Source organism: Didymella exigua, assembly GCF_010094145.1.
Source record: "Didymella exigua CBS 183.55 unplaced genomic scaffold M421scaffold_11, whole genome shotgun sequence".
Classification (NCBI taxonomy): Eukaryota; Fungi; Ascomycota; class Dothideomycetes; order Pleosporales; family Didymellaceae; genus Didymella; species Didymella exigua.
Window position 1 is genome coordinate 310782 of NW_022984785.1, and position 26270 is coordinate 337051.

The following is a 26270-nucleotide window of genomic DNA, read 5'->3' on the forward strand; positions in this document are numbered from 1 at the left end:
GATTATTGTTCTCTGTATGCCTGCTCACTCGTCGCACCTGCTGCAGCCACTTGATATGGGTTGCTTTTCGCCTTTGAAGCGGGCATATGGTGATGAGATCAGTGGCTTAGCACGGTACGGCTCCAAGCAGATCAAGAAGGAGGCTTTCCTACCAGCCTTTAAAGCAGCTTTTGAGAGGTCAATCACGAAGGAGAACATCTGTGCAGGCTTTAGGGGCGCTGGACTAGTTCCACACAACCCAGAGGCGGTGATATCAAAGCTTGATGTGGTCCTTCGTACGCCAACTCCACCAAAGCCAGAGGACACCCCATGGGAATCGAAAACTCCAAGCAACCTCCGTGAGATAGAGGCTCAGTCAACGCTGGTTCGTGAGCGTGTACGACTGCACAGAGATTCCCCAGTTTCTCCTCTGCTTAGAGCAGTTGAGCAGCTGAACAAGGGCATTGCACGGATAGGGCATGATAGCGTGTTAATGCGACAGGAAATAGCAGGGCTTCGCAAGGCAGTAGAGATAGCAACAGAGGTTAGAGGTCGAAAGAGGAAGTATATTCGGGCAGCAGAGAGTCTCACGGTAGGTGAGGTAGCTGATTTAATAGCTGAAAGGGAGGGTAGTGGGCAGCAGGGGGGCGGAGAGCCTGCAAAGAAGGTGCGCACACAGAGGCGTTGCGGACGTTGTGGAGAGACTAGCCACAACGCTCGCACCTGTGCAGTTGAAATTGTCAATGCATCTAATAGCGACGAGTCTAAATAGTATCTCTATCACCTGCAAATTGCAGTAAGTGGTGGTGGTGTTGCAGCATATGCATTGCAATCATCTTAACTCTGTTAGGTGGACCACTCGCTTGGGTTGGACCGCTCGCTTGTGAACTACGTTAGTTCAAATTTCTTGGATTCGCTGAGCCCGGTTAGTTACCACCAGCATGGGAAAGTCAAGAGTGGTGGGAAATAACGAGTCAGCTCGAGAGAATGTACAGCCTTGTCTGTTATGCTCGACAAGAGCCTCTGCAATGTGCAATAATGTAAAAGAGGGGACGCCATGCTTGAGGAAAGTGGGATGTTTGCAAAAAGTTATTTGTAAAACGTAGAGATCAGCGCCGAAACCCTCAAACGGTTCCTCTCGCCCCTGTACTAGTGCGCGACAGGCATGTACCCATCTGCACCCACCCTCTGCGTCATCATTGGCGGACCCGGGCTCTCTAGCGACGGCGTGTGGGTGCTGTCTCGACTGCTATCCCTGTAGTGACCCGAGACATATGCAGTATTCCCTTTGGCCAAGTCAACAGAATCAGCATGGATGCTCCAGCCTGCTGACTTGCGGTGGTCCTTCAGTGCTGGTCCACCATGGTGTACATTTCCGTGCTCTTCATCACCAGCTACATGAGCCTCGCCGTGCTCCACATGGTCGCCACCGTGGTGGTGCTTTTCCTCATACTCGAGGGCATATGGCTCACCAGACTTAATGAGGCGCCAATTGCACCACAGAGATGCGAGCTTGTCTGCGCAAACAACGATGAAAAGCAGGACCACAGCCATTGGGAGGATGGCTGGTGAGTTGAGAAGAGCGACAAGACTATCTCTATTGGCGAGAATAGCAAGAGCTGCTCCACCGGCTCCAAGGACCAGACAGCGGATGATGACAGAAACGAAGTCGAAGGCGTCGACCTTGTGGCGGCGGATGAGGAAGAGGAAGACGATGAGAGAGACGATGAGAGCGCAAAAGCAGGACCAGAAGTACATGTAGGTCAGCCACCAGGTCTTCTCCGCAACCTCTATGGGGTCCTCCGACGCTTCGAGCTTCTTGAGAGGGATCTTAACACCAAGGCCGGAGTAGACGCCGTTACCGATCGCGTTGTTGATCGACCAGAAGTCCTCAGGCCACAGGTTGTTAATCGTATCGCCATAGCTGGTCGCGTTTTGTGACGAGCAGATGCCAGTAGAGTTGCCGATGGATTCGATGTGGGATACAATGTCGTAGTAGTATCCATAGGTATCAAGCCTCATATTGAACTGATACTTGTCGGTAAACTTCGTGAGTGCATCCTGCAAATTGGACCCGTCCAGGTTCTGCTTGAGACAGATGTCCACTAGACCATTGGAGCCTTTCGCGACGTTCTTGAGGACATAGCGTGCCAATGCAACCTGCTGCGAACCTTCTACCACACCGACAATAGCCAGCTGGAATGGGAAGTGGAGCAGAGACCAAATTTGCTGTCGGATGGTTCCATAGTGTCCGTGTGGGAAGTTGTCGAAGTAGAGTGCCCAAAGCAGGACCTGTGCGGAATAACGTTAGTGCACATACTGGATGGCCACAATATGGAAGTGGACTTACCAGAATGACGATGATGCACATGATAGTGAAGCACCCTTCAGCGTCCAACTCCTTGCCCATGATCCTTCCAACTGTCTTAGTGACGCCAATGGCTCCTTCTCCGATGACAATGATGGTGAGAAGGCTCATACGCTCCATCAGATGTGTCTTCTTGAAGCTTAGCATACGCCAGGAGCATGATATCGTGATGGTAATGATGGATTCAGCAATCACGACCCCGTAGAATATCATGTATAGAGCTGTTGGAGCGTTCGCGTTCGGCCTGTAAGAGGGGAGCATGGCTGCAAAGATACCGGTGGCGAACACATAAGTTGCGATCATCAGGCCGAGGGGAAGGTAGAGCTTCGAGTATTTGGCGCTCATCGTGTAGAACTATATCGGTCAGCAATAAGGCAACGACCTTTGCAAGCTTCAGCTTACGAGCACCACACTGTACTGGATTGCCAACATTCCTCTGCTGATAATCAGGACATAGCAGAGAGTCGACAAATGCTGCTTATTGTTAGTCTTGGTCAAATGACAGTAGCGTATGGCCTACCTTGTGCGTCTTGTCACCTGTTGGATTGAAAGACGAGCCAACGAGAGCCAAGCCAACGAAGGCAATGAACTGAACAGTTTTGCAGACACGCTCGTAGATCGAGTCTCTGGCAAAGCGAACATCATGGAGCGTGATCTGAAACCAGGTCGCCCAGAGGATACCGAAGAAACCAATGTATGCGAGCAAGTAGTTGGAGTCTGAGATTGAGTGGTAGGCTGTGAATGTTGCAAGGTTGGCCACGAAGAAGAGATCGAAGAAGAGTTCAACCGAGTTGGCCTCATGCCGTTGCGAGAAGACAAGGCTTTCTTGATCGGCGCCAGTCAACGGTGACTCGATGATCGGTGTGGTCTTATGCAGCCGTTTGAGATGCTTCTCAGCATCACTGCTCGAGATCAGTACAAAGTTAATCACTCGGCCCACAGTCGGTGACATACACAGCTCGCTAGACAACGTTAGCTATCGAAGGTTTCTATGATCGACAGTACTTACCTTATGGCCATGAAAGCTCCAACCCATCGTTGCGTTCTAAGTAAATCCCACACTAGTGATATTATAGAAATCGGACGTGAGTGTCGCGTTGAGCAGACGTGAGGCCCGCCGTGATACAACCTCCTTAGCTGGCCGGTCGTTCTGACATTTATCTAAATCTCCGCACGGCGCTATCTCGACGGGTGCTCGAGCGGGATTTATTGTAAGAAGGCTGGCCCAAGCATGCAGCAGTGTCAATGCGCACTCGCCAAATGCCAGTCGTAGTGCACCACGGTCTGCTCGCTGTCTGTGCTTTCATAGGAAGTCCCAGATTGGACTGGAGTTGAGAGTCAAGCTGGGTAAGCTCACTGCCAAGGCGGACTCGACCAGGTTTCAGCGGAGCGCTGACCACGCCACGATGCGAGAGGGAGATGCATCACAACCGAAGACTCAAATAAGGTCCGCAAGGAGCATGACTAGTTTCGAGTTATGCATGTAAGATGATCCACAGCCACTGAGCTCTATCGGTGGTGTTCATCCCACCTTGGCAACAAAGCTTCCGCACCATCTCGACTCTGGCCGCTTGTGGCTTTGAGCACAGCGCATTGTAGCCAGCCTCCCGTCTACCTAATGCAGTGGTGCGTACTGCTACTATAGACTTATGATACTCATTCTGAGTTGGCATCGCGCCTTCGTGGTCCAGAGGTGTACTTCCAAGATGTTGTGTTGGCCGGTGTGTTAACATCCGCCCACTCCGGGCGCAGCGAAGCTAAGTTCAAAATTCAGATGCAGCCCCCGAATTGCGCGCATTTCAGGCAGTCTCAACGCGAGACCTCAGTCTCGTGAGTTGTTTGCTGTGCCACGTCGTGCCGCTGACGATATATGTGAGTAGTTGTCGTTTAGTGGAAGGTGAGGAGCGACAAGAGCCGCGTCTCGCCCAGAGCCCTGCAGCTGTCAGCTGCCCTCTCCTTTTCAGCATACGTTAAAGCCACTGTTGCACCTTCCTTGACCCCACGACAGAACAGGAGCCTGCGTTCGTGGACAATGAGAGTATGGCCTGGAAGTGATATCTCGCCTGAACAATTAGGCATCTAATCACAGAGTATATCCCTTAGATACTTATAACCATATAACACGCTCATTGTGCCGACCAAGCAATGCAGATCCTATCTATGTAACACACATCTGCACCGTAAAGTACGACGCTACTTGCGCAAAAGGCCGGACCGCTCGTCTGCATCTTGCCTGTCATCACTGATGTCCTCTTCCTCATCCTCGTCTTCGTCTTCGTCGCTCCACCCTTCGGCCTCAAGATTCTCACCACGAATGCCAAAACTCAAGAAAAATCCCAGCAGTGAAATGCCGGCGAAGATACCGAAGGGCAACGCCTCTCCCTTGGGCTGAATTTTAGTGGCTGCTGTGAACAGCGACCCTGAGATGAAGGGGCCTGCAGCACGACCGGCAGCTGAGAGCGTCTGCGCAAGCCCGTTCAAAGTGCCGAGTACGTTGTGGTTCGGGGCAGAGTTGGTGATCTCGAGGCAGGTTAGCACAACGTGATCGATGCCAGCATTCAGGGCGCAACTCACCAGAAGCAGAGCAGCTGTCAGGCCGCCGACACCTGCAATCGTCTTGATCACCAATACCACACCAAGCTCGAACCACAGCCATCCACTTCCTTGCTTGTTCTTGTAGCCCACGAAAGGCATTAAAATGAAAGCTACAACGAACAAAGCTAAACTAGCTCTGTATGCAACCTTGTTGCCAAGCTTTCCACGCAGCTTGCCAAAGATGCCTACTTGGAAGACGATCGTTATGGCACCTGCAAACGACAAGGACAGTCCTACAGCCTCAGGCTTCAGTCCTCGCCCCGTCGGTTCAACATCCTCGGCAAAAATAGGGTACAGAGAGTTGTACGAGATGTTGGCCAGCTGGAAGATGGTGTATGTCACTAAAAGTAGGATGGTGTCTCGGTTGAGGATCTCCTTCTTAGTCAATTCGCCGTTGGTCTCTGGGAATAAGGCAGGAGCGACGCCGTCTGAGTCAGCATCAGATGCATCGTCCAGATCCTCGTCTTCTTCATCAATGCCATCCAGGTGTTGTGAATGATGACTCTTCTGCCTGCTCAACCAGTGGGGCACGTATGAAGGCCTTGTCGAGCTCGTGAATTGCCACATTCGTGTGAAGAGATTTCCTATTCTCTTCCCGAGAGGTGGTAGATCTCGCGCTTCTTCCAGACTCTCCTCGAGGAAAATCATGCATATAATGAGATCAACACCGAGTACAAGAGCGGAGAACAAGTTCGGTAGTAGGTACGGGAAGGGATTCGTCTTCCCCTGGTCGAGAGGGTTCTTGTAGAACACCAATAGGCCTCCAACGATAGGTCCAGTAATACCGCCGATGCCATAGACCACAGGCAGATATGTGAAAGCTCGTGACTGGTTGCTGCGGTCTGTGATCTCGCCTAGGCAGGTGGACACGACGCCAGAATTGCCGTTGACAATTCCCATGAGGGCTTGTACGAGAATTGCCTGCCACAAAGTCTTGCAAAATCCAAAAGCAAGGAATGACAGCATTGTCAAGAACGTGCCAGTGATTATGACAGGCTTTCTCCCAATCTTGTCTGACAGCCAGCCCCAGAAGAAGTTGGTTGTGAACTGCGCCAGAGCGAAGGACGAGGCGATAAGTCCCACGTACAGCCCTGTCTGTCCGTCTTTGACCTCCGGAAAGCTCTTCGTCATCTCGGGCAGGTATGGACTGATCGAATTGAGGGCCGTCTGCTCGGCAAGCGCGATGATAGCGAGCACGATGAGCTGCTTCTTGGGCAGTGGTGACTCATGGTGTTGGTCGTCTAGCTCTGAGCCGCTGGCAGGACCATTTGGAGGTGAGTTGGACTGACGGGGACCTCGCGATGTCGGCGGCTTCGTGGGAAAGGTCTGGTAGTGCAGCGTAGACGACTTGCGCTTGTCGATTGGTGGCCGTCTTCCGCTCATGGCGGGGCGCACGAGGTCGGTCGAGGCTTGGGTATGTGGGTTAGCCTTGTGGAGGCGTGGCTATTCACTGCAGTTGTTGCATGCGTCAAAAGTCGTGAGAGGGGCGGAAGTGCAGCTGGAGAACGTCAAGATTGGGTGTGAAAAGACAAGATACGCGTGCGCTCCAGATTTCGTCATACCCGCGCTTGCCCCAGCTAAGCTCTCGGCTTGTCAGTATCGGCAGGAACCCGCATTATGGATCGACGATCATTCGTCAACCATCACCATGGACGTCTTCTAGAACGCATTACCATCTTCTGTCGCGTGCCTTCACCCGTATTCGCTGTGTTCGATGACATCGCTGCTAATAGCAATCGTGGTGCTTGCATTCGCCAGCATTGCTATTGACTATACTGCGACAGCACGACGCAAAGCACTGACCGGCTACAGTCTGACAGACCGAGTCCATTGAGGACGCTGCATTGAAGATCGGTACCCCGGCTTCGCGGTAACGATGACAGGTCACTGCAAGGCTGTCAATATGTTATGAATACCGAGTTCAAGCTCGATAGGTGTGTATACATTCGCGATCCAGCTAAGATCCTGTTCAAACAACATGGTTGCCCGCAAACACACCTGAAAGAATGTCTCGATGTACCAACAGCGACAAGCGCCGAGGGTTCTGCACGTATGCGGCGCTGCCCTGCCGCGCAGCCACATCAAATCCTTCCAGTAATTACAACGCCTAGTACGCGAACACCTCAACACCGAGCGCTTCGAAGCCAAAGTGTAGGATGCATGCGTCGCTGATAGTAGATAAGGAAGTGCATCATAAAGCGAGAAGAGTGCGAAGAGCGACAGGACAGTTCGTTCTGCTGGAGATGTATACCTTCGAGATCACCATCTCTCAGTTAGCATATTCGGTCATTGGACAGTCTGAGCGCAAGCAAACGCCCGAAATACCCCGAGCAACGGCTTGCATTCAATCGGCCACCCAGACGACCATACCCATATCGCCTGTAGCCTATGTCTTGGCTTATATCTTGGCTAATATGGCAAGCGACTCGAAGAGCTCGACTTCATCTATTCAGCTTACATCTTGCTCTCAGACAGCCGGGCAGGCGACACGTCTTCTACACTCACATTCCAGAAAACCAAGTATGTAGTGAACGACCTATATTCACACAGTCGCCCAATGATCTTCGACAAGTAGCTCTCAACACCGCGGCGCGACCCAGTCGCATGCAGGAACAAAGGCTTTGTACCGGTGTGTCTGTTTCCAGAACTTGCAGCTTGCTCATCGGGCTTGCGACTTGCGATCCACGCCATGGGGCTCGCGTATGTACTTCAATATCCGTAGATAGATTGCAAGCCTGGCAAATGTCAAGCTGCAAAGTAGAGACGGGTTCCCCTTGCGTCGTTGCCTACATAAACATTTCCCCCATCTTACCTGTTGACCAAGTATACCACAGCTTCTGATTCACACACTCTCCACAAGTATCAGACCATCCAAAATGCGAGTATCCCACACGATCCCGCTCATCGCGGCTCTTCCGTCAGCATTTGCTGCGCCTCAGCAGCCGCCATTCACAAACACAACCGAACTGCCGACTCGCTTTGCCATGCTGCTGCTCCCACACTTCCAAGCGCTCGACGTCTTTGGCCCACTCGATGTCCTCAACACTCTATCTATGCTTTATGGCAATCAAACAGCCATGAACCTGACCTTGCTCAGCAAGACTATGGACCCGGTCGGTACCACCATCAAAGGTATGCACGGCAAAGGCTATTTCGGTGAAGAAGTTCTCCCAACCGAAACTTTCGCCAACATCCTCGGCAAGAAGAAGAGTTTTCCTGCCAAACTAACCGGCGGACATGGCCAAACACCAACTCAGAGCTACGACACAGACGGCAACGATGGCTGGGGCAATGGCTACGCACGTAGACACGAAGGCCATGAGCCTGCGATACCGCACAGCCCGCCGATGAACCACACGATGCCTATGAAGGATATCGAAGTTCTCCTTGTACCCGGTGGCGGTGGTACAAGGCAGAACATGACCGAGGAGATAGCGTTCGTCAAGGCCATCTACCCCAAGGCACGCTCATCACAGTCCCATTTTCACCAAACACAAACGGCTGTACTGACTCCCTCAGCTAAAATACATAATCTCCATCTGCACAGGCGCAACCCTACTCTCACGTGCCGGCCTCCTCGACGGCAGAAAGGCCACGACAAACAAGCGCGCCTGGGCCTGGGCTACCTCAACCGGGCCTAATGTGACATGGGTGCCGAGCGCGCGCTGGGTCGAGGACGGGAATATCTTTACCTCGAGTGGGATTTCGGCGGGCATTGATGTGACGATCGCGTGGGTGGGGAGGGTGTATGGCGAAGAGGTCGCGGATTATCTGGCGAATAGTATGGAGTACGAGCGTTGGACTGATCCGCACAAGGATCCGTTTGCGAAGGTGTGGGATGTGCCTGGTACGGTTTAAGGATGAGCGCATAGGGTAGACTGATACTCAGACAATATAGGTGGGCGCAATTAAAGAATCTGTGATATATATTGGTCGATCTTTAAAAGGGCAGAGCGCAATGTGGTCAATTCAAACTTCAATGAAGGCTTGTATCGTCCCCGAAGACAGTCCGACTCTTTCTCTTACCTCGGTCGTGTCCTTGGTCTACCTTTCTATCATGATGAAGTTACCTTAAGTGATACAGACTGTATGTTGTCGCCAATAAGACCTTCCAGGTATTGGCTCAGGAAAGTAGAACGTCCAACAGGTCTGTGACAGTCTGTGCAAGTACATTGTGCTTTCGGGAAGATACACACTCGAATCACACTGTATCCATTCTATTTGTGACTGCCTGTCGGAGAGTTCGTAGGAGAAAGTGGTGAAGTGGATTGGAGTCTGATGCATGCACAGTATTGCTCGATTAATTGTACAAACCGCTCGTAAAATGTCATACCAAAATACCGACGCCATAGCACCGGAACGACTGACCTCAGCCAGATCCAGAATCATTGACTGCTAACGATAGTGGGACCGTTCATCACGTGCGGCTTGTCGCCATTTGCACCTCTCCCATGCTCTCGCTGCTGTGGGTGATGACCTCCGCGGTGTCCTCCTCTGCCAGGTCCTCCTCCCCCACCGCCACCACCTCGACCGGGCCGCGTGCCCCCGCGACCAGGGCCACCTCGGCCGCGCCCAACGGAAAAGTTGATGTTGACCAAGGGCCTCTCGACCCACTCGACGCCCTTCAGACCCAGACTTTCTTTCTCCCATTCCGCGAGTTTGTTGGCTTGGTACAGACCCATTAAGCGCTGCTTGTCGATCTCCTCTCTCCCTTGCGGTCCAACTTGTTTTGTGAGCTTGACGTCACGCAGCTCCGGAACCCATGCCTTGATGTATTCGCCCTGGGGATCGTAGTCCAACGCTTGTTTTACGGGATTGAACACCCGACCTTGTCTGGGATCGTTTCCTACGCCGGACACGTACTGCCAGTTGCCCCAGTTGCTCGGTACATCGTAGTCGATCAACATGCACTCATACCACTCCGCGCCGATGCGCCAGTCGATCTCGAGATGCGACGCAAGGAAGGAGGCAACATTTTGCCTAGCACGGTTCGATGTGTAGCCGGTGAGGAAGAGTTCGCGATTCGATGCATCGATGAGACCAACGCCGGTCCGCCCGGAACGGAAGCGACAGAATGCCTCCAGAGTTCGAGCAGGGTCATTACCCTGTGTTCGCTTGTCAATCCGCTTCCAGTTCTTAGGCGGAGGCGAAGTCTTGTTGTTTCTGCTTTCCTGTGGACGGATGCCATAAAGATGGAACATCTTGGATCCGAACTTGCGCATGCACAGATGGAAATAATCCCGCCACAGCAGTTCAAATCTCACAGCTGCTGTACCGTCATTCTCCCCCTTTCCGTATCCTTGTACACCTTTTCCGTTTCCCCGCCCTTCTTCAAAATCTAACATCGCCCAGTGGATTTGCCGAGCTGTGCAATGTCCCTGTGCGAGGTACGCAGATAGCTTGGTACTGAAGTCGCGTCCGAGCATGCCGTTCCGTGTAGCTTTGTACGAGCTCATGGCTCCGCTCGAGATCAAATGAGATATGCGCTCGAGCGCATAAGTCTCGCCTCCTGAGAAAGGATGCGCCGACTCTACGCCACCTCCAGGCCACTGAGGAGGCTTTACCAGGCCAAACGTAGGGTCTTTGTCGAATGGCGCTCGGAGGGCTTTCATCAGGTCATCGAAATTTGTGGGTATCTTGAACGGTGATGCCTGAGGCGCAATATCGGGTGGGAGCGGCGGTAACTGTGTGGGGGCTGGAAGGATACGGCGAGGCTGATCTCGTAGAGGTTCAACTGATTTGCGGAATGTCGTGTAGATGTTGGGGAGCTGTGAGATATTGTCGAAAGGCAGGTCGCGACTATGACGTGTTAGATCTGGCTTCAGGAGCAAACATGGTTGAGACGTACTTGTCGATGTAGTACTTCTCGTCATCCCACAGCTTGAAGTCGACTCCGTGCTGTTTCGCGTGTCCCTTGACCACTACCTCCTCTTCTTTCTCCTCGACCGACTCGTTTGCTGTCATCCAGACCCCAGAAATCTCGCCTTTGGAGCCGCCACTTTTTGAATAGTACTCAAGGATGTCCTTGACGACATCGCCAATCATGCCAACCCTGATTTGTAACCCAGAACCGCATTTCATATCCTCAAGCGACTGCTTCAAGTCCCAAACACCTTCCGCAATAAACCTCGCGCGGTGAGGTCCAGTGCGCCACATCTTTGCGTAATGGCTGCGTGCTTCTGGGTACGGCGACTTGTCTGATGGAGAGGCGAGGAACCCAGACGACTCGATTTGTTGTGCGGGAAATATATAAACGGGCAGCAGGTGGGTGAACGAAGATCCTCGGTGCTCCGAGGTCAGCGAATCGTCTCTTGTGCGCAGGTCCGCCTTGGATGGCGACGCTGAATCTTGTTGTCGTGTAACATGTCGTGCGGCAGCTGTGAATATGGGGTTGTCTGAGAGGCGGGCGTCGCGGCGCAGGATGTAAAGCAGGATGCGCGGCTTTTCGTCAGACATGATCGGATTATCGCTAGATGTGTGAAATGACCGACGTGGACACGAAGAGCAGAGAGAAAAGTTGCAGAGGTTGCACAGCGGCCAGGAGCTACTGCGTCGTAACATCAATGATAAGCGATTCATTGAACGAATCGACTCCTAGCAATCGAGATCGTGATCGTTCATAGGAGTTGCCACGGGCGAAAGAGTGCCGTCGGGGAACTCACAGCCTGCGATGCGTCATGACAGAACGGTGTGAGGCGAGTTGTGTCCCACTGAAATTCTAGGGCACGAGGCCGCTGACACTAGAAGAACCCTAATGTGTCATCTGTCGGCTACATCGAGACGCCTCAGCCAGAAAGGGCACAATTGTATGGGACTGAAGAGATGCTCGACTGCGTTTCAAGGCTGGTGATGCCTGCTGCAGTATCTCGGGGCAGGGTTATGACGTGGGCCTTGTCAGGAAACGTGCGCGTCATTGGTCAACAACCACTGCAGGGACGCACGCAAGACGAGTTTGGGACGGGCCGAGCGAAGGGTGAGCAATTCTCACGAGTTAACTCGTGGCGATGGTCGAGCTGTCATGAAAATGTGCTTGGGATCGCGACAAGCTTGACTGAGGTACCGATGCGCCTTGCCAGAAGGGGCTTCGTTGCACATGAGATCTAGATCTCTCTCACTGCCAAGCCGCCCCTCGCGGCCAATGATGCAAACGCATCGACGCAGATCTCGGCGCGAAATTTGATCTTGGGATTCCTCGATTGTTGGAACGGATCGCGTGCAACGCACCCATGCAGGAACACCAGACGCGGCTATCTCGTATCGCCCATGCGGCTGCCTGGGGCTCAATCTGCCTGACATCTTGGGGCTGCCGGCTCGCACGTTCCGACAGATTTGCCAGATCTGCCTTTAGTGCCGCTTCTCTCACGGAGATGAATGACGAGTGCTGTTTGGTCAGACATCAAGGGAAAAGGATTAACCGCACTTCTCGATCTCCACGGTGAGTGGTACAATCACAAGCCACAAGAACATGACTTTGCGGGTACGAGCTTCCGAATGTGGTTTACATTGGTTACATCCCTAATCCCTACCTGATCGCTTGTATCTGGCGACTAAATATACTAACACACAGATCGGTGCACGCCCTCGTGCATAGGCCTCTTCGCTTTGTGCCTGTTGTGAGCTCGGTGTCCAAGGGATGCATGCGTCTTCTCGGCGCTGGGGTTCGACGATTGCCAGGCTGCCAGATCGGTCGCACTCGTGTTCTGCAACTGCTCCATGACTTGGCAAATATCTGTTATCAGTCGATCAATCATATCCAAAGACAAACTCTCGCGTACGACGACCCGCAAAATCTCGGTCTTCTCCTCGCTCGGAGGAAGAGGGTAGTCTACACGTGTCAGCCACAGCACGCCACACAGTTGAAGTTACACTCACTCGGGATGATGTATTGCTTAGCGCGTAGCAGATTGCTGACAGACTCCTGCTTCACGTGGGGATAGGCCTTCTTAAAGTCGTCTGTGAGGGTGAACGCAACGACAGGAAGACCGGCGTTGTAGGCTGCGCTGTTCTCGCCCTCGTCGTACTGTGGCTTCCCCTTTTCAAACTTGAGGTCACCCTTCTTGCGGTGGATATCACTGACACAGCGGAACCAGCCGGTGTGCTCCAGCGCCCTGCTCAACAAGCGCGCATTGGCGAGTGTGTTCTCCATGATGCTGCGGAATCCATTGAACCCCAGGTGGATCAGGTTATCTGGTCGTGTTAGTGTCTCTGTCACCCAAAGCCTTCATGTGACCTACAATACTGTGCAATGATCTGCGCTCCGGGCCGAGAGAAGTTGAGTGTGTACGACTCTTCTGTGCCACCAAGGTAATGCAGCTCGAAAACCAAGTGCTTCGGCAGGTAGCTTTCGTCTCTCCAAATGATCCAGCCAACACCTGCGTAGACTAATCCGAACTTGTGGCCACTAGTGTTTATCGACTTCACGCGAGGCAGCTCGAAGTTCCACTTCTTGCCAGCCTTAGCATGGGTGAAAGGTGCGATGAAACCGCCAGACGCTGCATCCACGTGGATAGGAATGTCGTTGCCGGTCTCCTTCTCGTAAGCATCGAGGATGTCGTGGATCTCCTCAACGGGCTCGTAGTGGCCCGTGTACGTGCTACCAAGAATCACAAAGATGCCGATTGTGTTCTCGTCGATGTTCTTCTTCACCAGCTCAGGGTCCAAGCGGTACGACGAGTTCTCGGACACAGGCAGAATCCGGGCCTCAACCTCAAAGTAGCGGGCAAACTTCTCAAGAGCAACCTGAGCGTTGGCACCCATGATGATATTAGGCTTCGATGTATCCTTGCCTGCGGCCATACGTTTCTCCTGCCAGCGCCTCTTCATGGCCAGTCCACCGAGGTGGATAGCCTCACTGGAGCCTGTTGTGGCAGAACCAATGGCCTTCTCACCCTTCTGAACGCCCCAGAGGTGAGCAAGGATTGAGATACAACGTGCGTGCATGTCCATCATTGCAGGGTACTCGTCAGCATCTGACATGTTCTTTGAGATGTTCTCAATCATGAGGGCTTCGGCTTCGCGCTCCATGTATGTTCCAACAAATGAGGCCAGGTTCAAACTGGGACGGCCATCGAGGTCCAGCTCATCCTTGAGCAGCTGGTGGACGGTGTCTGCTGGCGCACCATCCTGAGGAATCTTGTATTTCGACAACTCAACACTCGCGGCATATCTTGATGAATATGGGGTGGTATGGCTGACTCCTCGCTTGTGAGCACCAGCCTTGTGAAGAGGGTGATCCTTCAGGGTCTCGATGAGCTACGAAAGATTAGCACCTACTCAGAAAGGGTGGTGCATTGCGATCTATGGGTATACCTCATCGGGATCGATGTGTCGCGCGAGAACCATTGTGATTAGAGTTTGGAGTGGTGATGCTAGTTGGTGTAGGAGCTGGGTAGTAATAATCGAAGCTCAACGCTACCATCGACTGTGTATATACACCAATCTGCCATGACGACATGGCGCGTTAATGCGAACAACATTTCGTACTGTCTGCACGTACTTCGAGCCCTCCACAGCTGTGCAGCATTACCTAAGATGCAACCGGCTTCATAGGAAAGCTTAATCAAGATTTGGAAATGCTTATTTCACCAGAAAATGGGTCTATGAAGCGCAATCTACACCCACTGAGCGAATTGGAACCAATGTTTGGTAAAGTGGGATCGAGATCTAGCAAGGAACGAACGTTGAGCACCCAATGGCAGCTACGAGTGGACAGCGCATTGCTTCCGGAGGCCCACCGCACCACGGTTGTCTGGAGAAAATAGCGCAGAAATGACGCTGCTTCCAGATATGTCCGAGAGCCTCAGATGCGCTGGGCATGCATGACGCAACCTGCATAGACTCAAAATGGCTCACGCGGATATCAGTAAGCATCACGCAGATGCCTGAGGCGTCCAGGCGAGTCTATCGCCGCCGTCACGTGATTAGAACGTATCGTTTGCACCGGGCTGTGGACATCTTTCGTTTCTGATCATACTTTAGTTTCTTCTCGACCTTCGTGCTATATTTCTCTGTTGGATACTTCAACTCTCACATCACGGTCTCATTTGTTTCAACAACGGGCGCGCGCCGAGACGGACATGGCCATGAAAGCCGCCATTGCGTCATCAGTCATCGTCGACATCTTGACGGCTCCCCCGCATCTGCGTACGCGTCGCAGATAGCTGGCTGGTAAGGCACGCGGCTTCAGCCTTTGCGAGCAAGTATTCACGAAGGATGTGATACGTTTGGGTATAGCTCGCACCGAATTTGATCTTAATGCTCCAATTGTCAAGCCTCTTTCCATGTCGTTCTGACCCGACCTGATTCGTCCGTTTCGGCCGTCATCCTCGGTGCTTGATACACTACCGAAGATCCGCCATCGCCACGCGAGGTGGTGTAATCGACTCGTACTGCCATTTAATCTCATTCCTCTCTTTGATTTCCTGCATTACCCATCACCTGTCAGTACCAGACATCATGCGTTTCGCTCGCGTGGTACCATTCATCCCATTGGCTTCGGCCTTGGTTATCACCGAAGCTGAGGTCTTCGAGAAGCTGCCCAAGTCCAACAGGCATACCGAGAGCGCGAAGCTATCCGGCAAGGAGCTCCTAGACAATGCACGGGATATCCTTGACAGTACGTACTACAGAGTCAAGGATAGTGCACAGGACATTTATACCCGACTCCATGATGCCACCGCCGACGTTGAATCTTGGTTAGAAGGCTCATCATTCGATGATGCTACCATCAACTTTGGTGGTGATGATCACCGCCCACACCACCCACCCCATGACGGGCCACCTCACTACGGCCCTCCTCACCACGGTGGACCTCACGATGGAGACGACAAGCCCAACAGGACCGTCTACGAGCTCATTAACGAGAGCAAGTACACCACCAGGCTTGCCGAGCTGATCAATAAGTACGACGACTTGGTCGAAACTCTTAACAGCACCAAGGCCAACTACACCATCTTTGCTCCCACCGACGAGGCCTTCGAGAAGATTCCCAACCACGGGCGCCATCCTTCGAAGGAGGTCCTGAAGGACATCCTCCTGTACCACGTCAGCCCCGACTTCTACCCTGGCGGCCGTGTGCTCCACAGCTACACCATCCCAACTCTGTTCGAGCCTGAGAAGCTCGGCCATAAGCAGCGCCTGACCGTCCGCGTGACCCTCAAGGGCCCGACCATCAACTTCTACAGCAAGCTAGTCGCGGTCAACATCTTCGGCACAAACGGCGTCGTGCACGGCGTCGACTCGATCCTCGTCCCTCCCCCCAAGACAGCCAAGATCCTCGAGCTTCTGCCTGGCGAATTCAGCACGCTGGAGCTTGCACTTCACAAGACGGGTCTTTTCAACAACACCGACTACCCGCACAGTGGCGGCACGTTCTTTGCGCCGTCTAACTTCGCATTCAAGAAGCTTGGCCCCAGGGTTAACGCCTTCCTCTTCAGCTCTTACGGCCAGAAGTACCTCAAGGCCCTGCTCAAGTACCACATCGTGGTCAATCAGACGCTGTACACAGACGCCTTCTTCGACTCGAGCAAGAAGCACGACGACGACGACAAGGCCGCCGGCCGCCCAGGGAACTACCACTACGACCTTCCTACCGTGCTGGACGACAAATACCTCGCGGTCGATGTCGCGCGCTACGGGCCATTTGTTGAGATCCGCATCAACGCGTTCTCGCGTGTGACTGTTCACGACGGCATCGCGAGTGATGCTGTTATCCAGGTCGTTTCCGATGTCTTGATCCCGCCCAAGAGCTCGAATGGCGAGCAGGTCATGTGGCAGGGTGAGGAGCTCAGCGTCGAGGAGTTCAAGGAGCGTCTTGCCCCGCTCGCCGAGAATATTGAGTTGTAGATGTGTGTGAGTGGGGTTGTGTTTGAGGTTGAACGGCTGCGCTAGCACGCCTACCTGTTTGACGAACTTGATGAGCGTACTGGCTCTGTACGATCCTTATGAAGTTTACACATTGCTTTCGTCCCTCTCTACGCATGATTAGCATCTTGTGAACGCAGCGCAGTGTGTGGAGTGAACGGCCAGTGCTCGGATCTCAAATCCACCCTCTCACCGCTCTTTAGCCGCGTGGAGCTCGCATCCCGCGACGCGGTGTTTACGAGGGCACGGCGTCCATTCGTTTTGTTTCCCAGCGACAGTTAATGCCTGAAGTTGTTGGTGTTGTCAAGTCAACAATGAGTAATAATATTCGACGCTATGATCGCTAACAACGCGTCAACTATGCAACAGACAAGGATGCCCCCTGACGCCGCTCTACATCGACCAGGTACATTGACCTACAACACACCAGCACCAACAGTAGTAAATTTCAAATGTTAGAGAGAATTTGTGGCATCAAAAGGGCATTGCGTTTTGTGCCAGTCCGTCACCCACGTAGCTGGGCCGTCTACAGCGCAGGCGTGGGTGCCGGGAGTACGTCTCGTAGGCCGTGAGAACGGGTACAAAGGAATCGTAAGGCTCCGTGCCGTAGTAGGGCCTGTAGTTTGCGAACACGCGGTGGTGGCGCTTGAGCGCCCAATTGGGGTCATGATTTCGTGGTTCTTCGTTGTATTCCATGAGTTCCTCCTCCTCCTCTTCTGGGATCTCCTCTGGGATGTGTTCTGGAAAAGGCATGTATACGTCTTCCTGCAAGCTGCCGGCGCTGTGTCCGCTGTCCTTGCGCCCGTGCTTGGGCGACTCCAGACCGGCTGGCAGACTCGAGTAGGGCGTTACTGGTGCGGAGACACCGTTGTGAGCGCGCCAGATGTCGTCGTATTCTGCTCGCGCTTCGCCATCTGCGAGCAGCTCCATTGCCTGTGTCAAGGCGCGGTACTTTGTGGCATCGCTCTGGAAGTATGCCACTCGTAAACGGCGGAAGGCGGCTTTGATCTCGTCTACTGTGGCCTCGGGCCCGAGCTCGAGAATGGCATAGTGGTCGACAAACTCTGTGGGCTCGGGGGACAGCAGTGTCGACGGATCGCTGGCGGGCGAGAAGAGCGAGTCGTAGGGCGACCGTCCTACAGGGGAGACGACCGAGTTGCGATGTGAGAGCAGTGTGGAGGCCTCCGAGACGTAGACAGAGGACCGCTTGCTGGGCGACATGGACATGATGCTCAGCGGACGCGGGATGAACTCAGACTCGGTGCGGCCGTGGGCCGGGCGTTTTCGCTGAGGACTAAATTGCATCCGCAGCATGTGCGGAGAGGGGTCTGGAAGGGTTGTGTACGACATCATCTTGAACGTGTGTTTGTGTTGTTTGTGTGCTTTGAGGGGTGTCAGGTGCGTGCAAGACAAAGGTATTGTGGCGTGTGAGAACAAGCACCGTGTTGTGAAGAAAGAATGCTACGATGGCGCCTCAGCGAAAGGCTGTCTAAAGCTGTCTTAGACAAGGTCCCATGGTTGGCCGAGGCGCAGCTGCAGGGAGGGCCTGCAGTTGCCAGGGGGGAAGTGGAATCCACTCCAGTGCCAAAGCCGAGATAGACATGGTGTGATGCGCTGCTCGCAGGTGCTTTGACGATAGGCAGCCGTTCTGAAACACGCGGCCGTCAATGGCCGTGCATTATCACGAACCAGGCGTTGGAAACTCTAGCGAATTGTTTGTTGTGGAAGTTGTGCAGCGGATGAACGGTTGGGTGCACGTGCAGGCGCGAAGTGCGCTAGGCGGATGCGGGAGCTATGACTCGCTAGCTGTCAAAAAGTCCCGGCGCAAACGCAGCCGTTGGCTGTCACGGCGTCGCGTTTCTGCCCGCTCCAGCGTGACCGAGAGCACCATGGCCGACGTGTCAAAGAAGAGGAAGCCGACGTCAGACAGCGCGCCGCATGCAAAGCGCGCTCGCTTTCCACAGATGCCTGCGCGAAGCATCCCCGTTGTGTCGACGAGGAACGCGTACCCCAATGGCGAGGTCAACGTCAAGAACTTGCTCAGGTCGCACGAGAATGAGATCAGGTCGCTGGAGGGGGCGATCAAGGCCGCCAAGAAGGGCCTGTCGAGGAGAGCATTCCAGGACGTGCCCCGAGAGCTGCGCAGAAGAACGGCTAGCCACAACCCCAGCCGCGTGCCCAAGCGGCTGCGAAGACGGGCGCGACAGGAGGCCAACGAGGACAACACGCCCATAACGCGGGGCACGAGCGGCAGTGGGATTGGAAAGGGCAGGAAGAAGCACCTCAGGAGGGACGGCATCGAGCAGAGCAAGAAGATATGGAAGCAGAGGGCGCAGAAGAAGGCTGAGACGAAGGCCAGTGGGCAGACAGCGGCTGAGGAGGGAGCGGCTGCGACATCGAAAGCGGCACCGAAACCAAACACAAAGCCCAAGTTCCCGTCCCTGGCCACGCCAGCTACGCCCCCATCACGCTTCCGCCGACGCCAACGAGACAAGACGTGGCTGCCCACGCACATCTGGCATACGAAGCGTGCACGCATGACCGAACCAAAAGACCCGCTCTGGCGATTTGCCATTCCACTCGCGCCCGTCGTGAAAGCATACCGCCTGACCCACCGAGCCGCAGTCCAGCGAGGAGCCATTGCCTGGGACATGAGCTACATGTCGACAATCGGGCTCGGGGGCGTGGAAGACAGCATCGTTGGGCTGCTGAGAGGGCTCCATTTCGGTGCTGAAGATGCTGAGGATCCATGGCAAAGGCGAGGCAGGGCGAAGAAGTGGAGGCAGGGCACACGTGTCTGGGAAAGCTGGCTGCACGAAAGAGAAGCGAAACCTTTGAAGAGGATGGCACGTGTGGTTGTCATCTGGTGTGCGTCTGAGCTGCATGGCAAGACGAGGAAGGCTTTCATTCGAGTGCATCCGAGTGCTTTCCTGCAAGTGTGGAACGAGATCATTCGCATATCCAAGGTTCAGAAGCCAGCAGTGACTGTCGAAGATTTAAGATTTGAGGTCGGCTCTATCGAGATTATGGGCCCTGCAGCAGCCGAAACACTTTGTTCGATACTGCATCCAAGTCTCTCCGAGCGTACGCCCGGTGCGCCTGAATCGCTATGGTCTACACTTGCATCAGTCAATGACTTGGGCGCACTGCCTCCAGGCGCACTCCTCGCTTTCGATATCTCAGACCCTCGTCTTCGAGATCCTCCTGCACAATCGACGACATCACACGATCACACTGCCTTGATTGAAACACTCGCCAATTGGCCGATCGACAGCACACAAGCCCCATCACCCATCTTCAGCCGCACAGCTCGTCTCACTGGTCAGAGAACGATGCCTTCGCAGAAGTCTATCAACCGGAGACAAAGTGCCAACACACTCGGCGGATATCCGGAGCCGCGGTCGACCGATCCACGGATCCCAATGCTTACATTCGTATCGCGAGAAAGCAAATCTTGGACTATACTTCTGCCGTGGAAGTGTGTCATGCCCGTCTGGCGGGGTATCATGCGCTACCCACTGTCCACAGGAGGAAATCCTCGCTTTGGCGGTTTGAAAGAGAGGCGACAGGTTACTTTCGAGCGCTCGGTGCCCAGCTTTCCGTATGACTGCCCCGGCACTGATGCTGGCTTGACATGGGAGCGCAAACAACAAGAAGTAAGGAAGCATGAGTGGACGAGGCGACCCAAAGGCAAAAGGATTGAGTGGTCCACTATCGATCTTGGTAATGGGCGGAATGGCGAGGTTGGCGACCCATGGGCATGTGACTGGGAGCGGTTGCTACCCGATGCGTTGGGTGGGGGCGAGTCTGACAGAGCTGTTACATGCTTCCGTCAGCTCTCCTCCATTCAAGCAACTAGGCTTCTGGACGATTCTACCAGCGAGCCTGAAGTACCTTATCTCTTCACCGCGGAGATTAAGGTACTGGGTCGAGGTTATCCGGTTGACTGCACTCGAGTCTACCGGCTGCCTACAAGCGACCCTGAGCTTCGGACCAAGTGGCTCTCTCTAATGCCGGGTCTGAAGTCAAAGACAAATGGCGTGCCAAGGAGACAGCAGACTCGCAGCGGCGACGACGTTCCTGAGTATCTGGAACGAAGGGAGCTTGCTAGCAGTCTTCTAGAGCCTGCAGCGCCCAAAGACCACACCACACCAGCAGATGCTGACTACCCTGTCGTTCCGGACGAAGGAGACCTGATTGGGTTCGTCACAACGGGCAATTACAATCTGGCTGAAGGCATGCCGACTGCTGTCGCGAATCTCGCTCTACACAGAGTTCTTCGTGGTTCCCAGAGTGAAAGTGCAAAGGAGGAAGGCCGCATTTGCATTGTGAGAGAGCCAGGACGGACAATAGGCAGACTTGCGAGGTGGGACGTCATCTAGGGCAGATATATCACACAGCCATGATCTGGGAAATTCAGAGACTCAAGACCCGCGAGAGCCTGATGGGTATAAAATTGACGCTCATGCGCAAGAACCTCTGCCGTGACATCCAGCTAGGTGATGCGTTGCGTAGCTTACATGAATGCAATACTCTTTTGCACCAACAACTACTCTTATTGTCGCGTGATTCATGCGGCTTATCATACGCCGTGCTTTGAATCTGAACCGAGTACTCCAATTAGCACCTACGAATATCTTGGAACAACTGCTTCAACGTTGGTGTTGGTGCTACACCTCGCTTGGGTCGGTGAGGGTTGATCCGTCTAGAAGACACGCTCGCTTAAGGAAGGCGCGCCGAACACGGCATAGCTCATGCCAAGGATCCCACTAAGCCGCCCACACTCGCTCGAATTTGTGCCTCTCAAACTTCGCACTTCGTCAAACCAACCCCATCCATAAACCGCCAAAATGACCAAGCGTACGGCTGCCCCCATGCTCGAGCGATGCTGGACACGATATTGATTGCGATGTAGGCACTAAGAAGGTCGGCATCACCGGAAAGTACGGTACCCGTTACGGTGCCTCGCTCCGTAAGCAGGTCAAGAAGATGGAAGTGCGTACACGCCTAGAAGCCCGCAACGCCTGGAGGACGATTTATTGACGCAGCCCCCAGGTCACACAGCACGCTCGCTACGTGTGCCAGTTTTGCGGCAAGAACGCTGTCAAGCGCCAGGCCGTTGGTATCTGGAACTGCCGCTCCTGCCGCAAGACCACCGCCGGTGGTGCTTACACTGTCGCGTAAGAACCCCCGCTTGCGAATCAGCATCGCCCGCTATCGAACGAAGAATCTGTGCGACGCATAGAGAAGGAACATGGCTAACAAGCACCTCAACAGTACCCCTGCCGCTGCCGCCACAAGGTCGACCATCCGTCGTCTCCGCGAGATCGCTGAGGTTTAAGAAAGAATTGGGCACTGGAATGGCGGAGTTCTTCGAGCGTGTTTCTCTGCATAAGCAGCCATCATACGAATGAAATGGTTTGCAGGAGCTTTCGGATACCTGTCCTGTAACGATCATGGAGTCTACAGGATTTCACACAAAGAAATGGCACGATCATGAACAAATCCATTGGTCTCTTCGCACTTGTGCAGTTCCCTCAGGTTCAGCGTTATGCTTGCCCACTGCGACAGGTCAACGCCCAACTCCCATCACGCTTACCACAGATCTCTTCCTCTTCGACGCACCCATCGAAAGAACAGTTCGCCCAGCTGGTCTCAAAGTCTTTTCCGCAGAGGCAATCGAGTGATTGTCCAATTCCACGTCGAACGTGCCCGCCTGTTCGAGTACATCCTTGCACTTCAACTGTTCAAAGAACAAACATGGCTATCGCAACAGCACTGACAGACGTGCGCGGCTACACATGATGCATGAGGACCCCTTCAAGACCCTATGATGAATGTTAATGATGAGCAGCCTCCAACACTTGGTTCACGATCTCTGGGACCAAGGACCCGATCCATAACCGGCTTTGAAAACACCACATCGAATTTTCCGGTCTTGTCTGATGTATATCGCCTACCTGCTTACACTTCCGCACCAGCACCGCGGAAAAAGTATTCAGCACCGGCGTATCCAACGCCGTTCATAACATCAACGCAACCATGTCTTACAGGCAACAATCCGTTAGGACTCTCGCTGATGCTCAGCGGAGGGCGTCGCTGCCCGCAAGTCTCGCCCCAGACTTGGTGCAGCAACTGCTCGAAATGTCAGAGCAGAACTTCCTGTAAATTCTCTTCTAATATCAAGCTGTCCGACAGGAGAGACACGGTGCAACAAGGTTCCATCTTTGCCACCATTCCACTTGAGCCCTGTCTGCCTTCTTTGTTTTTCTTTTCTTTTGTTTTTAGGTGATTCCTAGCATGTCATTCCTGACTTCCCCTTCTAACTGCTTCTGCCATTTCGAATGGTCTTGTCCTTACACTGCCATCCGTCTCGACACTCCCTCGAGACTATCTGGTCTCTTTTGCTAACCTTATTCACAAATTTCTTACAAGGCCAAGTGTATGACCTGGTCTCCTTGTGGATCTCATTACACCAACAGTGCACCATACCCCGAGATCACATCATCTGGACTCACGGACACTCCACTTCATCCCCAAGCACATCAAATACATTCGGGTCTGCCTCGTCTCCAGGAAGATCAGACATATCCGCGTTCCCCCCGTCCTCGGTGATTTCGAACATCTCGGTAGACACCCTCAACTCGGCCTCCTCCTCTTCGACGCTCTTCTCACAGCCCTCATCACGCACATCGTAGTCAACGACCTGCTCAAACAGGACCGAAGAAGCAAATCCGGTGTTGAGCCACTGTCCTGATAAGCCGAGTCTATTCATAACCAGCCGTGGAAGGATAGGCGTCGCATTCTCGACGTGCAGGGCCATTTCGATCCCGCCCAGGCCGTTCAGGGCGAGGAGGCCGGCGAGGTTATCGAACTTGAGGGCGCGGTCTTCGCGGGAGGCGATGTTGTCTGGGTGTATCAGCAGAGCTAGATGCAATCAGACCCAGAAGGGGGACTTACAAGAACTGTCATCATTTAAGCGGTGAGTGTACTTGAAGTCAACATTATGCTTCCTACATGCGCACTTAGTCTCTCAGAAGTCTAGTCGAACGACAGGATCGGCAGTAGAGAGCCCGTTGTAGACGACGCGGAGCTTCTTCAGGCTCGAAGGAAGCGCGCTATAGAATGCGTCTTCGAAGCAGTAGAACGAAGACCACGTTGGAGACAACAAGAGCATGAGTTCCTTTAAACTCGGTGGAAGAAGGTTGCGCATGGCTAGATAATCAATCCAGTCCTGATTGCGTGGCAGAACTTCCCAAAAATCCGTCACCGTATAAGCTGGTCTACTCATGAGGAGAGGAAATGGGATGTGCAGAGGCTTGAGCTTATCGAACACTTCGAACCCAGTGAGCCGCTCGTAGTGATGATGACCATCATACAGAGCTGAGTCACCATCGACATCGAAAGCCAGTATTTCGAAGGAGTTGCTGTGCTGATGGAGGACCTTGGGTATTCGCATGAACCAGGATCGCGAGTCGCCTAAACAGCATGGCCGAGAGCAACGACTGCTAGTCATGGAGAAGAAAGTTAGCGCCTTGCAGCAGCCGATCATACGGACCGCGCCATCCACACAATCAACAGCGTTTCCAGATAGACTGAGCGCCTCAACGCCTGATGTAGAGAGAATATGAGGTCAGATGATGAGATCATCTCTCGTGAACTCAACGGCTCTCAAGCAAAGTGTCCGGAGATGCGGAAGGGTAAACAGGTAGAGCAGCTCAGGTACACAGGGGCTGTACAGCCATATATCGATTGTGTGAAGCTGCTGATATGCCAGTCTTCCCTTGTAACCGTTGGAATACAGCCTCGCCGAGTGCAAAATCGAGCAAAGCCAGGGTGATACCGGTGCGATACAAGTATTTCCAGGTTTGCCTTGCATGGATATCGACCGCAAGCCATGAGCAACGGATATGAGCAGAGCCACACCATAAGCGGCCGGATCATGCAAGAGGTCCGTTGCGTATTGTTTCCGCGACTCCAAAGACGTTGGATTGACAGTCAAATACTTAAGATGTTGTTGGAGAACTGACGCGTACCCTGGTGATGTTTCTGTTTTGACTTTCGTGCTATTGCAGAGAATCCTGATAACCTTCAAGGTGGAAGTCGTCAAAGCATCGTCTCCGATGAAGTTATCCACAAACCCGGGCAATGGGTCTCGATAGGCGCATTCGTATCTGGAGTACAGATATTGTTTTGCTTGAAGCTGCGACAGGTCCTCATAAGGGCTGCAAGGGCTTGTGTTACCTGGCGGTAGGTCCATATGTCGTTGTTCGCGATCCATTTGAGGATAATTTCGAAGATCTCTGGAGGGAGGTCCTTGCATGTAGCCATTCTGGGGTTTGGTAGTCGTCTCGGGTTGATCTACCTGAACTGTTGGGCGTTGAAGCCAGTATTCTCCTGTCGACGTCCAATATAAAACAGACCTGGCTGGTCTAACCACAGTTCTAAATCTTCTCACACCGTGAAAGTAGGAGGCTGTAGTAACCACAGTTTGGGCAGCTCAGTGGGCCTTTCAGTAGGTCTCGTTACCAGAGTTGGATCGACTACCCCGGAAAGCACGCGTGACGCGACCTTCAGAGGCTCGGTTCCTCACAGCCGGGCAGCGAGTCTGCTAAGAAGACTTAGTCACATTGATCGATCTTCCTGACAATACCTGACGGCCTACAGGCTTGACCGCGGGTAGTAGCAGCGTCGTCAAAGATGTCTCCGCGGCGTTTGATGGGCAGCGTCGCTGGCTCGACGATGTCTATGGTTTGTGGTGGTGAGTGACAAATGACGAGAGAAAATTTCGATTAAAGGAAGCATGAACGGTGTAAGAGGCCGATGCCAAGAACCCTCGTGCTCCTTGGGAAGGTGCAATCATGGTACTATGCAGCAGCAGTCCCACAAGTAGTGGCGTTACGTTGTTTGAATGTGTTTTCAAATACCTAGAGATGATCACATTCTACTCTCTTAAGTTTGCCTCTCCCTGTCGCGACATGGCCGCTCCCGAAATTACAGAAAACGCCCGCCAATGTGGCAATGGTTTGGTTCTTCGTAATTCTCTTCATCGCAAACTCCAAAATTGTAAACCTGACGCTTTGTCTACACCAACACCAACAACACGAGAAGAGAATGAGCGCATAGAAATGCCGAGTAAAGGGGTGTCCAGCCCCAAGCCCAAATGCGTGAAATGCCTAAGGATTTGTACAGTGATGCAAATGCAATGAAGAAGAGAACAGCCATGATATACAAAGGCGCCGTATATGCGATGAGTTGAACGAGCCGAGGCTGCGAAATGCCAGGATGCTGATGCTCAAGCAGAAGATTCAGGTACGATCTATGTCTGCGGCGTATCATGTCGCTGTAAACAGTCCAGAAGAAAACATCTATGGTTAAGCGCTTTTGCGATGATCGGTATGGGTATTGCCATGCATCGTAAGCAGAATTGCCGCCAACGTGAAGTTCGCCCCGAAGAACAATCCGG

The 26270-nt window shown here is 53.3% G+C and overlaps 10 protein-coding genes across 10 annotated transcripts; 4 read left to right on the forward strand and 6 right to left on the reverse strand.

Moving 5' to 3' along the window:
- Positions 1-954: 954 nt before the first annotated feature.
- M421DRAFT_419791 (uncharacterized protein) lies at positions 955-3636 on the reverse strand. Its single transcript, XM_033592248.1, has 6 exons — positions 3357-3636; positions 3302-3309; positions 2868-3249; positions 2750-2821; positions 2330-2701; positions 955-2271 (listed from the first exon to the last, which is right to left on the reverse strand). The coding sequence occupies exons 1-6, from the start codon at positions 3381-3383 to the stop codon at positions 1129-1131; spliced, it is 2004 nt and encodes a 667-aa protein (XP_033449517.1). The 5' UTR covers positions 3384-3636; the 3' UTR covers positions 955-1128.
- A 498-nt stretch (positions 3637-4134) lies between these two features.
- On the reverse strand, positions 4135-6453 carry M421DRAFT_419792 (MFS general substrate transporter). The gene is made up of 2 exons (XM_033592249.1): positions 4922-6453; positions 4135-4867 (listed from the first exon to the last, which is right to left on the reverse strand). The coding sequence occupies exons 1-2, from the start codon at positions 6323-6325 to the stop codon at positions 4541-4543; spliced, it is 1731 nt and encodes a 576-aa protein (XP_033449518.1). The 5' UTR covers positions 6326-6453; the 3' UTR covers positions 4135-4540.
- Positions 6454-7798: 1345 nt separating this feature from the next.
- Positions 7799-8847, forward strand: M421DRAFT_419793 (class I glutamine amidotransferase-like protein). Its single transcript, XM_033592250.1, has 2 exons — positions 7799-8403; positions 8462-8847. Exons 1-2 carry the CDS (start codon positions 7819-7821, stop codon positions 8798-8800), a joined length of 924 nt encoding a protein of 307 aa, XP_033449519.1. The 5' UTR covers positions 7799-7818; the 3' UTR covers positions 8801-8847.
- A 480-nt stretch (positions 8848-9327) lies between these two features.
- Positions 9328-11398, reverse strand: M421DRAFT_4433 (cryptochrome DASH; the record flags this gene model as incomplete). Its single annotated transcript, XM_033594655.1, has 2 exons — positions 9328-10741; positions 10791-11398. 2 exons carry the CDS (start codon positions 11396-11398, stop codon positions 9328-9330), a joined length of 2022 nt encoding a protein of 673 aa, XP_033449520.1.
- Positions 11399-12415: 1017 nt separating this feature from the next.
- On the reverse strand, positions 12416-14462 carry M421DRAFT_419795 (glutamate decarboxylase). Its single transcript, XM_033592251.1, has 4 exons — positions 14252-14462; positions 13177-14194; positions 12815-13129; positions 12416-12767 (listed from the first exon to the last, which is right to left on the reverse strand). The coding sequence occupies exons 1-4, from the start codon at positions 14282-14284 to the stop codon at positions 12499-12501; spliced, it is 1635 nt and encodes a 544-aa protein (XP_033449521.1). The 5' UTR covers positions 14285-14462; the 3' UTR covers positions 12416-12498.
- A 464-nt stretch (positions 14463-14926) lies between these two features.
- M421DRAFT_419796 (FAS1 domain-containing protein) lies at positions 14927-17272 on the forward strand. The gene has a single exon (XM_033592252.1). The coding sequence runs from the start codon at positions 15398-15400 to the stop codon at positions 16784-16786; it is 1389 nt and encodes a 462-aa protein (XP_033449522.1). The 5' UTR covers positions 14927-15397; the 3' UTR covers positions 16787-17272.
- A 6-nt stretch (positions 17273-17278) lies between these two features.
- On the reverse strand, positions 17279-18154 carry M421DRAFT_60898 (uncharacterized protein; the record flags this gene model as incomplete). Its single annotated transcript, XM_033595831.1, has 2 exons — positions 17279-17530; positions 17564-18154. 2 exons carry the CDS (start codon positions 18152-18154, stop codon positions 17279-17281), a joined length of 843 nt encoding a protein of 280 aa, XP_033449523.1.
- Positions 18155-18659: 505 nt separating this feature from the next.
- M421DRAFT_419797 (POPLD-domain-containing protein) lies at positions 18660-21346 on the forward strand. The gene has a single exon (XM_033592253.1). The coding sequence runs from the start codon at positions 18694-18696 to the stop codon at positions 21184-21186; it is 2493 nt and encodes an 830-aa protein (XP_033449524.1). The 5' UTR covers positions 18660-18693; the 3' UTR covers positions 21187-21346.
- A 308-nt stretch (positions 21347-21654) lies between these two features.
- On the forward strand, positions 21655-22145 carry M421DRAFT_4438 (ribosomal protein L37ae; the record flags this gene model as incomplete). The annotated part of the gene is made up of 4 exons (XM_033594656.1): positions 21655-21664; positions 21720-21799; positions 21860-21984; positions 22082-22145. 4 exons carry the CDS (start codon positions 21655-21657, stop codon positions 22143-22145), a joined length of 279 nt encoding a protein of 92 aa, XP_033449525.1.
- Positions 22146-23318: 1173 nt separating this feature from the next.
- On the reverse strand, positions 23319-25135 carry M421DRAFT_4439 (uncharacterized protein; the record flags this gene model as incomplete). The annotated part of the gene is made up of 2 exons (XM_033594657.1): positions 23319-23713; positions 24946-25135. The coding sequence occupies 2 exons, from the start codon at positions 25133-25135 to the stop codon at positions 23319-23321; spliced, it is 585 nt and encodes a 194-aa protein (XP_033449526.1).
- Between the last annotated feature and the right edge of the window lie 1135 nt (positions 25136-26270).